The sequence below is a fragment of the Falco naumanni genome, chromosome 9 (assembly GCF_017639655.2).
Source record: "Falco naumanni isolate bFalNau1 chromosome 9, bFalNau1.pat, whole genome shotgun sequence".
NCBI lineage: Eukaryota > Metazoa > Chordata > Aves > Falconiformes > Falconidae > Falco > Falco naumanni.
Genome location: NC_054062.1, coordinates 30,970,761 through 30,985,661, shown reverse-complemented (window position 1 = coordinate 30,985,661; position 14,901 = coordinate 30,970,761). Strand labels below are relative to the sequence as shown.

The 14,901-nt window shown below is 41.6% G+C and overlaps 1 protein-coding gene across 7 annotated transcripts in view; it reads right to left on the bottom strand.

Annotated features, from left to right (window-relative positions):
* The window catches only part of SGMS1 (sphingomyelin synthase 1), a 99,430-nt gene that overhangs the window by 4,507 nt on the left and 80,022 nt on the right, over window positions 1-14,901 (bottom strand). For all 7 annotated transcript variants that reach the window (XM_040605813.1, XM_040605816.1, XM_040605814.1 and 4 more), the window contains 4 exons: window positions 9,973-10,815; window positions 4,591-4,708; window positions 1,117-1,270; window positions 216-382 (listed from right to left, as the gene is read on the bottom strand). In XM_040605813.1, coding sequence (XP_040461747.1) covers window positions 216-382; window positions 1,117-1,270; window positions 4,591-4,708; window positions 9,973-10,595 — 1,062 coding nt within the window. In that variant the 5' untranslated portion in view covers window positions 10,596-10,815. The remainder of the gene's footprint in view (window positions 1-215; window positions 383-1,116; window positions 1,271-4,590; window positions 4,709-9,972; window positions 10,816-14,901) is intronic.

Genomic DNA, 14,901 nt, shown 5'->3' with positions numbered 1-14,901 from the left:
GGTATTTTTGCAGTCCAGATGCAAAATGAACCCAGCTGATGACGCCTCTTTCCATTCCGTAAACAGCGTCGGGGGGAAGAGACGGATGTTCCACAAGACACAGGCGAGTCCACTCCTACTCCTGCAGAAAGGCTCAAGGCCAAGTGTGGATATTCACCCACCACCACATTACAGCAAGCAGAACCACACAGATCCAAAGACCAGGAGAAACTCACTTGCTGGTTGGCCATTGTGTGATACCACCAGAAAAGTCTTGTAGTGATGTAGTAAGCCACCACCACGTCCACAGTGTAGTGGTCATGAGCAAGGAGGATGCAGAACATCCCAACCATGCTGAGTGCCCAGCAAAGCCAGTGATACCACCAGAGTCGCCGTGGGGAATCTGGAAAGAAGCAAAAGAAGTGATTATCTCAATGCATGGTGTTATCAGCATATGCAAGACTATTGCTGTCATTAGCAGAGGAGCGGACTGCAATCCTAAGCGGGTAGTGCAACGCCTGCATTAAGATTAAGAGCAGGAATGCTGAGATCACAAAATAAGTATCATTCTCTTAAGGTGTAACTTAAAATTGTACTCTGGGGTAGTAAGACCCTTGGAAAACAGAAAGGTTATGAAACCTTTGAGAAAGAGGCCCAATACATAACAATATATTATAACCTGGTCAGTAAAATTCACTGATTTGTTTTTCCAATATTGATTCTCAACAGATGGCAATTCATCCCTCTTGCCTTTCATAAAAGATAAATGCATACATTAAAGCCCGATTCTTGAAAAATGAGCAACCTTGCATTCAGCACGGCATTCATCTCTCTCTAAGCTAGGAGACACATAGTTGCACCAGGCAGGGTGCAATGAAGGTTTCAATTACATTCTAAACAATTTTTTTTTAATTAATAAAATGCTTAATTCAGATATCTAGATGGTAAAGTGTTTATTTTGTCTCCTCAATTTTCTTTTTCAGTAAGCCCTATGTCTTTGAAGTCCTATTATTTTTATTTAATTGGAAAAACATGCATTTTTACTTTAATTTTATTTACTGATCAGCACAACAATAATTCTTCAATTATCAAGGATTTATACAACAGGAAATGCCACATGAACAGTAACAAACTTACACTCTTTGATAAATAAGTATGTAAGAGTTAATATGACTGTGTGACCGCTGTACAGATAGTCGCCGCACATGTTGTGGGATCCTGTGATGGACAATCCTCCGCCAGCAATCAGTTTCATTATCCTTCGCAGGTGAGATTCCCAGTCTCCAAAAAGCTGGTGGAAGAGCAAAACACAAAAGCACAGCAGAATATCAGTGCTAACCTTTCAGAGACTAAGGCAATGGCGTTAGCCAGTAACTTTGCCTTTCAGTTATTCTTTGTGCTTTGATACACAAGATCAATCAGTAAATCCACAGCTTCTCCCAAAAGCTAGCAGCACATTTCTAGAGGGAAAAAGACTGGAAATGAGACACGAGTTTATTTTTTTATTGATGCTTTGCATCTGTTACAGATAGTGTTCATGTGAGCACAGGCCATATGCACTTCCATCATTTGTCTAAAATATTACTTTATTTGAATTATTCAATGTCTGAAGAATCAAGGAAATTAGTACAATTTCCCTAGAAATACAGTATCCCAAAGGACTACTGTTTTTTACCCACACTCACAACATAAATTGAAAAGGCACAGAAAAAATTAAACAAATATTTGTGTATGTATATATGCGTGTAAAAAACCTTTATACCGGGTCATTTCCAGTTACAATGAAAAACATGGCATCTTTTCAATATAATACCAAAGCAAAACAAGTAGGTGAGCAAAAATTGTTTTCTATGTTATTTCTAAGTACTTATGGCTGCTACCACGTAAAGGCATAGTCTTTCTCCCAGGTCTTGCTGGCAGCCTTTGCTAATGTTCATGGCTATACAGGAAAATTATTTTTAGCAAGAATCTTCAAGCAGGGGTTCAGGTCTCTTTTTATTCATTATATTATTGCACTGGGATATACAGCAGGTGTATATATGAACCACATGTATATATAGCAAAGTTCAGAATAATGACTCTTGGAAAACCTACAACTTCTGTAATACAGTCTCAAAAATCCAGCTTCACCAATAAAAAAGAATTAAAAATATTTTCAGCTATAGCTAGAATTTTGTCATGTTCTCTAAACATCTGTTTTTCCTTCTGTTCAAGAGGCAATGCACTCTAACATAAATCAAGCTTAATTTAATTCTTCTTGTTCATAACAGTGCAGGCCCTACAGATGCTAATGCAACAGTAAACAGAATGAACTGCTCAAACTGTATGTCCAGCTGCTGAATCCCTGACTCAACGAACAGAAGAGAGTATCTCACTCCAGACTCTAAGGCCTCCTGCCACCCTGCCTCGGAAAGTCTTCAAAATTGTTTCTTTCCACTTCACATTTCAAAAGAAATATATACCATGTTTGTCAGAGCAAGATGCCAAACTTCTGCACTGGCTTTAACTTACACAACCCACGAGAGCAATGGGGACATTCCTCTACATCTTATGGATTTGATCTGAACCACCTCCAATCCATGATGCTGGCTCAGAGGGTATTTCTGAAAAAAACTTCTATCTACCTTAGGAAAGCCAAACTTGAAGCAAACCAAGTCCTGCTGGAGAGAATGCCCCTCTCCCTCCTGCCAGGTGACCAAAGGGCAGCTGGTACTGTCCCAGGACTTTGCTTTTGCTGCTCCCAGGTCTAAAACAAGCTCAAATGTTAAAAAAAACCCAGAAAGAAAATGTATGCCATGGAAGAAGCAAAACCAGGACATACTGAGCACCTCCAGATCCAACGGGAAGCAGGAACTCAAAGGAGCAGGACTAATAGATCAGTGCACGCAACTACACATGTGCTGCATCCTTACCTCATTTTATGAAGTTTTTAAATCCATAGTAACCATGTAACACTCAGAAGGAAACACAGATCCCTCTGGCTGGCCATTACCTGCATGCTTTGCTTTTATTTTAGAGCCTGGGCTTGCTTTAAGAATTGGAAATAATTATTAATTGCTGACAGATTTAAACAGGGTCTTTGCAGCAATTAAACATTTCCTGCTAACAGTTCGTTATAAAACATTGAAATGCTCCCCAAAGCCCACTCTTCACAATCATCTACAACTCAGTAAGGTGTTGAGAGGTTATTCTTTCCCCATCGATATATTTATAGCTTTCAAGAAAGGTAATCCTTAGTCTTATTGGGGCAACAGAAGAGCACAACGTAGGTTTGTTTTCACTTGAGTAAAGAAACAGGCTTGCCAACACTGTAAATTTCCCAAAATGGCAGATTTACTCCCTTCAGCCCATAAATACCTATGTTCTTTCTTTTTTAATTTCATAACAGCTGACTGATCAAATACAATGTGGACTCCCCTCCCACTTGCTTCTCTTTACAAAAGACCTTGGTCCCTCAAAAAGCCACACGTGGTTTGGCAAACGATGTGCCTTGTCAAACAAGGAGCATAGTACATTCATTGGCTTTATCTCCCTGAGGAACCAAAGCATTTCAGCTTTCTTTGTACATACCAGCAATCCTCACCAAAACATAATGGTTTTGTATGTAACAGCATATGCACCCAGTCAGCTCAGGATTTTACTACCTATAATCAGTGATTTTACTGCTGTCACCTAACATGGCTGTGCACACAAAGCCATTGTACTGTGTGAACAGTAGATACTTCACAGAAATTACTTTTTTTTCCCTTTTCTCCAGCTTAAATCAAGCTATAGCACAAAGAACCCCAGGAGGGACATGGAGATGAACCGCTATGGAGAAAGAGCACTTGTGTCTAATTTATGCACCTTGTTCCCTACTGCAGCAGTCCAGTCTGTATTTAACTGCATTTCTACCACAAATAGCACGCTGCAGTAAGGGCCACACTTACACCAGCGCTTGTGTGGTATGAGATGTATGCACAGCACCTGTCCCATGATGTGTCCCCCCTGACTACACGGGGCTTGCCTAAGCACCTGTCTCTCTCAGTAGCTTGGCTTCAGCCATAGCTTTTGCAAGCCCATTTTCTTCCTTGACACAACAGTCAGGAGTCAGTGCTAGATGGGGGAGGAGGTGGCAAGTCCTTGTGCTAACACAACTGCAAAAATATATGCAGGGACAAACAGCTGCAAAGGGGATAAGAGTTTCACCAGCCTTGGAAAAGTCTCTTTGGGCCATTTTCAAATATAAATCATACTTGGATTTGTATTTAACACGCTGAAGCACCTAGAAATAAATGAGTCACACGAGGAAACTCCTCAGGTTGCACACCTTTGACTGCATTGTCCTGCAGAGACAGGAAAATGCTGATCATGCAAATTAGTTGAAAATGCTACAGAAATTGCATAGGTTAGCACTTTGAAAAGGGTGGGAATGCCTGCACTGCCTCAAAGCAACCGTCAACACTTTCACCGAGAAGGAAGCGGATGATCTGCAGAAGAACGTTCCCATCATGCCAAACTGTTATTTTCAAACTAGTAACAATTATTGAGTAAGTACTGCTCAGTTTTGGTAACAGCAGGACAAGGGGAAAACATACAGATTAAAATATGGAAAGGCAGCCAGAAGTTTACCTTTGGAGAACACTTGAAATGCATGCCAGGTACTGGGAGTGTAGTCACATACATTGTAATACACCGATACAGGTATAGTGTGCCAACTATACAGAAAAATCTTCTGCTAATTATAGACCTAAGAGAAAAGAAAAAAAAAAAAGAAAAAAAAAGGGAAAAAATAAGGAGGTCATTCAATGTAAACAAGATATACGAAGGTAAATAAACTACCAACTGTTCTTTTCTCTGTGCTTCTGAAACTTGCGACAGTATCAGCTTACACCTCAGAACACTGAATTACTTTACAAATACTCCCGTGCTTTACAGGTCAGAAACACAAAAGCAACTCAACTACTGTAGTCCATGAAGGTGATTACAGGAAATACAAGGATTAGAATACAAAAGCCTAGGCAGATATAGTGTTGAAGACATTAAAAGGGATTTCATGCCCCATACCTCTTCATTAGCATTGAGCAGTCACTAATTTTCTGCTCAAGGCAGGGGAAGTTACAGTATTTTCATTAAAGGATAAAATGCTCTAAGTTTATTTCAGGTGACATACACATTTAGTAATTACAAAGGGCTGCCTGAGAAGAAATAGCTTGTATGACCCCAAACAAGTGAGAACACATCTTTCCTGAGCAGTGTCAAACAGGAAGCAATTCACACCAGCAACAAAACCTCTGAAACCCAAATTTAGAGTTACGTGTGAAGAGATATATTCATTAAGGGCTGCCAGTGAGTCACCAACATACACAGAGAGGGCAGATGCAATTTTGGGGTACCGTGATGCAGTTCTGCAAAACCATTAAGAGCACACGGGGTAAAGAGCTGCAGCTTCGGCTCAGGAGTGACAGCCCTATAACGGGCCTGTGAAGTTTCAGTGCTATGTACCAGCTAATAACATCATAAGGAAAGAGCTATGCCAATTAAACCCCTTCTGGCACATACATCAGGACAGGAGTAATCTCCATCTGAGCTTGCATAGAGTTCAGCAAAGAGAAAATGCTGTTGGTGTTACAAAAATCACGAGCAAATCCAGTTACAGCAGTTCGTGACCTTAACCACATCAACCCTTTGCATCCTGCCAGTTACAGACCCTGTTGGTTTAAGTTGATTTTAAATTGTTATTATTTACCATTATGATCATTTGGGAAATACAAGGGTTACAATACAAGCTGCAAGTTCTAGCATTTGTTTCCTGCTATTTTGAAGTATTCACTTTTTAAAAAAACAGTATTTCTATCAAGCTGAGCTCTTTCAAAGATCAAAATTGGCCATCTTTTTTGTTTTTAATAGCTTTTGGCAGTTATTAAACTGTAGTGCTCCACTCTCAGAGGAGTATGAATTTGCAGTGCCAGATCAATAACAGCTTAAGTGTCTTAATTTATCAGAAAAGCCTCAACTATTACAGTGCACATGCATTTTTGCACTTGAGTGCTCACTGCTATTGAAGCACAGTATTTCATGTTTCTTCTTCCCTCTCCTGGTGTAAACACAGGCAAAACTGGGAGTTAAGAATCTGATATACTTTATTAATGTAGCTCCATGGACTGAAATTTAGGAGTGGAAGGCACCATGCCACTGGGGCAGTGATCTTCCTCTGGGTCTCATTATGGGGAATTCTTCTCTTGGAAGGATGATCCAATAAAGATCTCACTCTTGTGTCTGGCTTTTATAATCAGACACAAACTTGCTTTTCTTTATAACCCGGTATAAAGACAAACAGGGGGGTTGGGGATTAAAGACTGAGCAGTACTCTATTTTGAGAGACCAAAGAAGCAGCTGAAGCAGCTGAACTGAGCAGTGAACTTTTTTAAAAAAATTAAAATTACCCACAAACTCACTTGGTTTAGCTGGATTTAGCATGTTTTTGCTAAGGAAAGTCTGAAAGTGCTCTGTACTGTAGTATTAAAAAAATATATAAAAAGCCTTGTATTTTCCTTTCTCAGAAGGATTTGTCTGTGTTTGCATGTATGACTACGAGTCAGCTAGTAAGTACAACTTCTAAGCTTATTACTGGCCAAGATAACTTCTATTACAACTATCCAGACCTCACCTAACACAGCTAGTGAACACGCTGGTTTTTCAATCCCATGAGCATGCAGCCTGAATCAAATGTCAAGCGTGGCCAAAAACCAGCATTGTACTTCTTCCAAAACATCTGGGAATGCTTCCCAAAGAAGTTAATTCTGCCTCATCCGCTTGCCTGGACTCTCCAAGCTCCCTGCAGTGTCTTGGACAGCCTGGAATGCTCCGCCAAGACCTGCACACCCACCCTGTTCCTGCTTTCTGGTGAGAAACCAACCAACCCAATGCCTTATGGATGTTCGAAGGAAATTGTCACTGACTTCCTTGCACCAAAACTAGTGCCTTGCCCCAAGTCAGCCAAAACCTTCAATTTCTACCTGAAGGTAAAATTATTTTTCAGGCAAGAAAGCAGTAACAGGGCCAAGTGAAACCCTGCACTGTGGTTAGCTGGACAGACACACCCAACTTTGGCCCCAACTTTGCAGTGCAACAAAGATGACACATATATTCTATTCAACATCACCATGCCATCCCTGGACTGAACAAGGAAGACCCGAGTGATCGGTGTCATGAATGATACATCTCTGTCATCCTTCATTGCTCGCAAGAAGCCAGCTCAGCTTGAATGAAATCAGGTTATTGGCAAATAATGGATCTGGTAGGATAAGCAATAGGAATTCCACTGCTTGGCAAAGAAAAATGTTTCAGAAATTCTGAAAGTATGAAGTTGTCTCCTTCAGTCAAATGTTCAACCCAGCCACTGGCTCATGGGTAACAATCCTGCTGGTTCACCGGTGATCCTGAGCTTGCACTTGGAGACACGGTATCTCTATCATCTGAGCAGGCGAGGGACCAGGTCTCATCCTGCCCAGCAATTACCTGGCTTCACATCTTATCTTCAGACCTCAAATGGAACGTGAGAATGGCTATCCCTGACGCCATCAGAGGTCAGAGCAGTGAGGAAGGTCTAGCTGGCTTAATTCTGTCCCTTTATTTTTGAATTAAGTTTCAAAGGGAGGTGACAACCCGCATGGTTGTCAGCTCTTTTTATAGCACTTAGTGGTTCCCATCCACAGCCACAAGAATGAGGTCCTCCAGACAAAGCTGCCTCACTGGGCTCCTGTTCCTGTAAGCTCCTCTCCTGTTCTTCCATTTTGCTGCTTACTGACTGCTTGGGCCTCTCAGACCTCAATACCTCTACTCATTGGCGTAGAAGATGACTTTTGGTCTCCATTGTATGACTAGTACCCACACTGACCAGGACCTATTCCAGGGCTGATACTGGTAATGGAAAGCTCTGTGCCTCCCTGATATCTTCCCCTAATACCAGAAAGAGCCTTTCTAAAGCAAGGAAAAACCAACAATCAAAGCAAATGGGGATGGTTGCGGGGGGAGATAGAATGAGGGGGAATCTTTGCATCTGCCAACACTACCAACATGGCTTGTCATAAGTTAACCTATGTCTCACTCCTTCAAAATCTCCAAGGACCTTATGGGTACTGCTGTTCTTAATCTAAAGCCTCTGCTCAGCTCCATCACAGGGTGTTTGATCCCTCATATTGCCGTATTAACCTGACACCCCATTCTTGAGAGGAATCTTGTGTCATGTTCTCCAAGTGCTTCCCTTGGTTTTGAACAACATTTATGCTCAGAGACCCCCAGAAAGTTAATGATCCCCCATGTTCACCACAGGCAGCTAGAGCAGTGGGAGAGAGGAGCTGGAATGCAGTTGCTAGCGCTGCAGCTACCAACTTAAGAGTAATACTGAAGCTTACAGCCATAAACAAAACAAGAAGCCAAGCCAGGCTAAATCCTTCCTCCTGTACATACATGCATATTTAAAAAAAAATAAAAGGAAAAAAGAAAGGAAAAAAGCAATTCCACAGGTTTTTTTTAGCAATCCTATAATAACAATAAATTAACCTTTCTAGAAACTTTCCTTTAAGGAACATCACCTCTGTAAAACTGTACAACAGTTTTAAATTTTCACCTGATAAAACACATTAAGTAGTATAAAGCAGAAGAAAAGATGAACAAACCATTATCTCAGTCTTGTGGATTACATAAACATTTGTCACATTCCAACAGAAATCCACAACTGTGTTGCACAAGGGTATCCTGCCCCAGCTTAGCAATTCTCTCATTCCAAGCTGCCTGTACCTTAAGAAGCTGGTGAACCACAAGCTTATGTTTAAGTTTTAATGTTTTTCTCCATTATAAGGGCAAGTGATCCATTGGCCTCTGGTTTTCTTTCTTTTAAAAAGGAAAATCTGTAATTCTAAGGTTATTACAAAGTCTCGTGAACTGAAGAATCCTGTATTTCCCATGGTGGGGCCCAAATTACATTCCTTACTCAATTTCCTACATAGGAGTTTAAAAAAAAAAAAAAGTTCAGTGAACAGGTGGAGAACAAGCTGTTTTACTAGTAGAGCAGAGGAGTTCCTCTTTGGGCTGGGCAGCTCTGGGGACATGCTTGTGCCTGGTTTTTGAAAGGAATGGTGATATGCCACCTCACACTGCTTAATGCCACTTGCCTTTGAATACTTCATTCACAGCTATGGCAGCACAAGGGTTTATATCAAGCTGCCTTACCACAACTGCCTAAGGTGTGGATTTATGGCAGTATAAATACCCTAAATTAAGATCCACACGGACTCTGTAGAGGGTAAACAGTAGGTTACTCCCACTGGCAGGCAAATTCACCCTTGCAATTCTGACCAGGATGAGCAAAGAAGCAGACAACCACTAAGACCTTGCAAATTCATTGCATATCTATGCTTTTGCATATTTTATGATTACCTTTTGACATACTTTGTGTTTGACATTACCCGTTCCATCTAATGTTAAGCAGGAAACATACTTCAACAATTTTCCACACAGCACTGTTTAAGTGCATGGACTAAACCACTGCCTGTTTGTTTTGACAAAGAGTTATGATAATCTTAGGGTAGGTCTTTACATTTGGCAAACCACAGAGACACTACATCCATCTCAACTTGGTTTGCAGCTGTGTTCACAACAGTTGTGAGCTGTGCCTCCTCTAAATAGAACAGTCAACTGAGTAAAGAACGTCATTACAACCAATTCACGGCTTTTCACACATGAGAAGGGTTGAAGTTAATCATGCAGGCAAACAAGATCAGGGCTGTTTCTTAGTTTCTTAGGTAGCAGTTGGACTGAACTTCTCCCTTTTGCACAGGCAGCCCACACAAACTGCAGTTTGCCTATGGCACGATCTCTGTTTCAGTTTGGGAGACCAAAACCAGAAAGACAACAAGAAGCTTCATTTTATTTGGATGTAAACCAGTATCTGACCTCCAAGAGCTGTCAGAAGTATCCCCTCGCACTTGCTTTTCAAAAGGTTTTACTTACTTGTATTTTAAGAGCAGCCACTGAACAAACCACAGTCCTACAAGGATCATGCCGTTGATTTCACAAATAGAAAAAGCCCATTGCACCCGATCAAAGCGATCAAAAAATGCATCTGGTAGGGGAGGCTGCACCTCCTTGGGAGGCACTCGTTCATGAACAACTGAGATAGTCACTGTGGTAAAGATGAAACAAGAAAGTGCATAACTAAAAGCCAGGAAAGTCTTGCCCCATTCCATAGGATACTGTGAGCGCTCTGGCTCTGGCATGGGGATCTTTATCATCTCCTTCTTATAGCCGTTTGGCATCCCGTTCAGCTTCATTGTACTGCCGAAGCCATTCTCACGCGTGGTGTTGCTCACACTGACACGGATGTGCCCATTGATATGCCCATTTTTGTGAGCCTCGATGTGGTGAGACATTTTTAAAGTTTCAATCATGTGCAATAGCCGCTGTCCGCTGTCAGAAGACACCCGGGAGAGAGGTGTCTTCTTAAAATCCTCCTCTGTGAGGTTGATCAAATCCTGCCCAGTGAAGCTCTTCAATGGCTCACAATACTCCGGCACAGCATTTTCTGTTAGCCAATTTGTCACCTCTTCAGGTGACCACAACACCACTTCTTTCATCTCGCCAGGCAGCCAGGGCACAGTCTAACATCAATTTTAAATGGGGCAGCAGTCACTGCAACTCCAGTGCGTCGGAAAGCTCCTCCTTGGCTTCATCTTGTCCGAGGAAGCAGTTTGGTGAGAGGCAAGTCCCTGTCTCTAACCATGCAATATGAGCATCCAGGCGCTGTGGCAAGCATAGGAAATGGTTCACTTCATATTCATGTTGGCATTCTTCTTCCTGAGGAAAAGAAAAACCCCAAATCAGTCATTAGGACAGCATTTACCAATTGTTTGCAATTCATGTTTAAATATAAATAAGATCATTAGACTCTGGCATGGAAAAGACCAAGCACTGTCCTTTCTGAGCTTGCTATTGATTTCTCAAGAGCTTTAATAGTTTTGTACTATAAATGCGACTTTGAAACTGTGGGAAGGATTAGGTTCTGCTCTGTATTTGTTAAATTTTCTATTACTGTGCAGCTCTGGTCCATAACCAGTACCCAAACTCCTCTTAAAATCATTGCACTAATGGATTTAAGAATCTACAATGCAAATGTTTAGCATTATTCATGTCAGAAACCTTTTCTCCCCCTTACAGACTAGTGCATTAATGCTATGTGTTACACCTAGTTATTGAATAGGAAGCCTGATTTTGGTTCTGCAAGGCAAAAATATCCACTGTACTACAAAGAATGCTTTTCTACAGGTCAGCAACACAAAGAAAACAACACAGATAAGCAAGTTTGTACTTTCTGGGCCGAAGCACCTGCAGGACAATCAATGCCCGAACAGGTTACCCTGAAAATAAACCAAAGCATTTAGATTTGCAGGACTAGCAGATGTTTAGCAGCTCTTCAAAGTAAATTTTATCATTTCCGTGGTATAATGCTACAATTCAAATAAATGTTTGTCATCAGCTAAAAAAGGAACCAGTAGAAAATTTAAACAACAACAAAAAAAAAGGAACTAGGTAGCCAACTTCTACACCTAATTAGTTACAAAAATAACTTTGAAAGCTTAGAAAAGCTGATCACTTCCAATACAAAAGTTAACAGGGAAACAGATGTTACTTGCTGGAACCTCTGTGCATTTTTGAGACACAAGTGGCAAAATCCTTAGCAAGAAGCAGTGATCATGGGGCAGCAAACGCAACCACCAAATTCCCAGGTTTGAGAGGTTTGTTCAATGAACAAACAAAAAATGGCCCTCCATAGAGCAAGGAGAGGAAAACAGTGAGAACCTCTGTCTCCAGCCTGCCAACCCATGAACCAAGTTCTTTTTGCAGAAGGCTGCAGCACTGTAAACACAAAGTGACCTAAGGAAAGTAACAGTATGGGGGAAAAAACACTTCATATTTTCAAAAGTCATATCATGCCTTTATCAGCTTAAAGAATATTTTCAGCCTCTTACAAGCTGCCAGATATTTGTGTTTCCTTGCAGGAAGCAATGTTGCCACTGAGGAAAATAATCTACACTACTGGCAAGATTTGGGTAGAAGTGGTACAAAACACATACAGAGTTATATTCCTATGCAAAACGAGGCCATGTTGCACATAAATCTATTTTTTTGTCCTGTTACCTCCAAACTGACAAGAAACACAAGGTGCAGGTTTCAATCTGCTTCTCCATGGAATGAACCAGGTCTGATGACTGAGAAAAAGTTCTGGACAAAGGACTTGCACACAAAGTACTTTGTGTATGCCACTTCTCACTTGCTGGGCACACCATTCACACACACGTACTTAAATCCATGGAGCAAACAGGTGTGAATACTCCCCCTTGAAAATATCTGTGCTGTTTTAAAACAGCAGAAGAGAGGATACAGCTCTATTTACTTTTTTTTTTCCAGTGTATGTACTGAAGAAGGCTTTTAGCCACAGACTGCTTCATTATTCAAGTTGTGTTTAGCAAATCAGTATTTAGTTACACAGCTCTGAACATGGAAAAAAAGAAGGATGGATCAAATTATGCACGTTAATACAGATTAGAAACTCCTACAAGACTTCGACCAAAGGAGAGCAGCTTGGCTTTCCACCACACTGGTCTCCACTGTACTCAATGCAGTCACATTATCACAGGACACCTGAAATCCTGGTCTGGCACCAGCTGCAGCACAAAGCTCCAAGCACAACCCCTGCATCCATACTCCATGCCAGGGAGAGTTGGTGTCACCAGCACTTAGGGGAAGGTATTTTGCCTCCAGCTCCCTGTTTGGCCTCAGTCTTTGCACTAAGAGCAATTTCAGCTTTGAGCTACACACTTACTAATGCCTGCGGCTTGACTCACTCACTGCAGGCAAAGGAGATTGAAACACCGTCACCTTTTTGATATCCACAATGTTTCAGACTCAAGGGATGCACCAGTAATTCACAACTCAAGGAAACAGTGTCTATGTGAAGGAAAACACAACACACATACTTGTCCTAGGGTTGAAACTTAGGCTGAAATCCATGAGGTGTAGCACCAGAAGCTGCACAGCATCAAATTCACAACGAATACTAATAGACCCCTCTATGGGCTTGCAGTTTCCAAGGGTAGTGCCTTACAATCCTGATAAAGCATAAATTATGTATTTTTTAACCTGGTTACAACACTTGGGCTCTTAGTCTGCAGCAGGACCTCATTTTCCCATGCCATTTAACAGCTACGCTGGCTGCCTCTCCAAGTTTTGCTTTACAGATTCAGCTAGGAATTGGGGTTGTCGGAGCACACTGTGTACACCACGAGTTGGGACAATATTAGACCTTTTCAATTTTAGACACTGGGGTGACTGAATCACAGTTTCCCAAAACCACTCAGGAGAAAAGTGGACCTTTAACTATTATCCTCCCAACATACCAGTCTTTCTGTCCAGCCCCTGACAACATACTGCAAGCCTCCAGCATGCCTAAGGATTCCAGATCCCAAAGACAAAAGGGCTGCATTCATCACTCTTCAGGAGCCTGTAGCCAACCTTCAAATTACATCTCCTCACCTACCATCCACATACATCTCCTCCAGCCATGGCTAAGCTAGTCGGTTTTAAGATGAGCTCTGTGTGGAGCCTAAAAGAACAAAAATCTGTTGCCAGCTGTGAATATTACTCTGATACTGGTTACAAGCGCCATAATATGCTGGTGTAACCCCATGATACCTGGCCCTGCAGTGTTACAAGAAACAGAAGACGTGTGTCTTGCAGGGTTTGGCAATATTGCTAAAAACTACAATCAATTCAGAAACTTGCTCAGGCTTTAAACTAACCATCAGTAATGCTATTAAAGGTACCATACAGAAGAATAAAGATTGCTTGACTTCAATTTTTGTGTCTTTATGGCATATAAAATATATTTGCTAAGAGTCTTTGTTGGTTTTTAAAATGAGAAATCCCATCTTACACAAAGGCATACACTTTCACCCCATCTTGTCCTCTGCGCATGGATGGACAACGATAGCATGGGGTTCACTAAGGAACAAGCTACTGAGCAGACAGCTTCAGTCCTCATGGATGCAGTTTCTGGGAGCACGAGGACAGCACTGGCCAGGTGCAATCCCAGCCCACTGCTATCACACCACCAGCATGTAAATCACTACCAAGCACCTTTTGTAAAAGCAGAGTAACTGATACTCACAGGAGGAAAGATAATACTCTGCCAAGGACACGGGCCATGGAGTCATTTTCCTTGAAAGCTTAAACGAGGAAAAACATCTGAAATGTCAAATGAGCACCTATCATTTAAACCTCCATTTCATAGGCTGTCTAGTGGGAGAGGAATAGGCGAAAAATCTTCTTTACTAACTGTGGTAAAAGTTTATCAAATTGATTACTGCTTATGAAAAAGCCTTTGTCTTTATTTAGAGATCACTTAATAGCAATCACTATTAACGAGATTGCTTTGGGAGCTCAAGGACAACCTTAATGAGCAGGTGGTTGTCTAGAGCCCCCCTGAACAGGCAAGATGTGAGCAGGAACATCCAGACTGTAAGTGTCGTGTGCAGCTATGGCATGACAGTAACTCCACCACACTCGGGCACCTGGCCAACGTCCCTGGCGTGTGTGAACCTTACAAATCATGATAAGTGCACGTCTGCACTTAGCCTAAACTTAATAGTTTGCATAAACTAGGTGTGTAAACTATTTTTGTTTTTCACTGAGCATAAAAGTGGGCAAGCTCCGGGACTGGGCCAGAAGCCTCACCTACGTGTGGACGCAACACACAGGAATTTTCCCAGTGACTGGGCGACTCCTGGTGCTGGCTGCAACAGGGCTTCCCAGGCAAAATGTGGGCCTGGATGATGCTAAAGTGGTAATTGGTGATATATCCTTTTCTTAGTCTCTATAACGCTT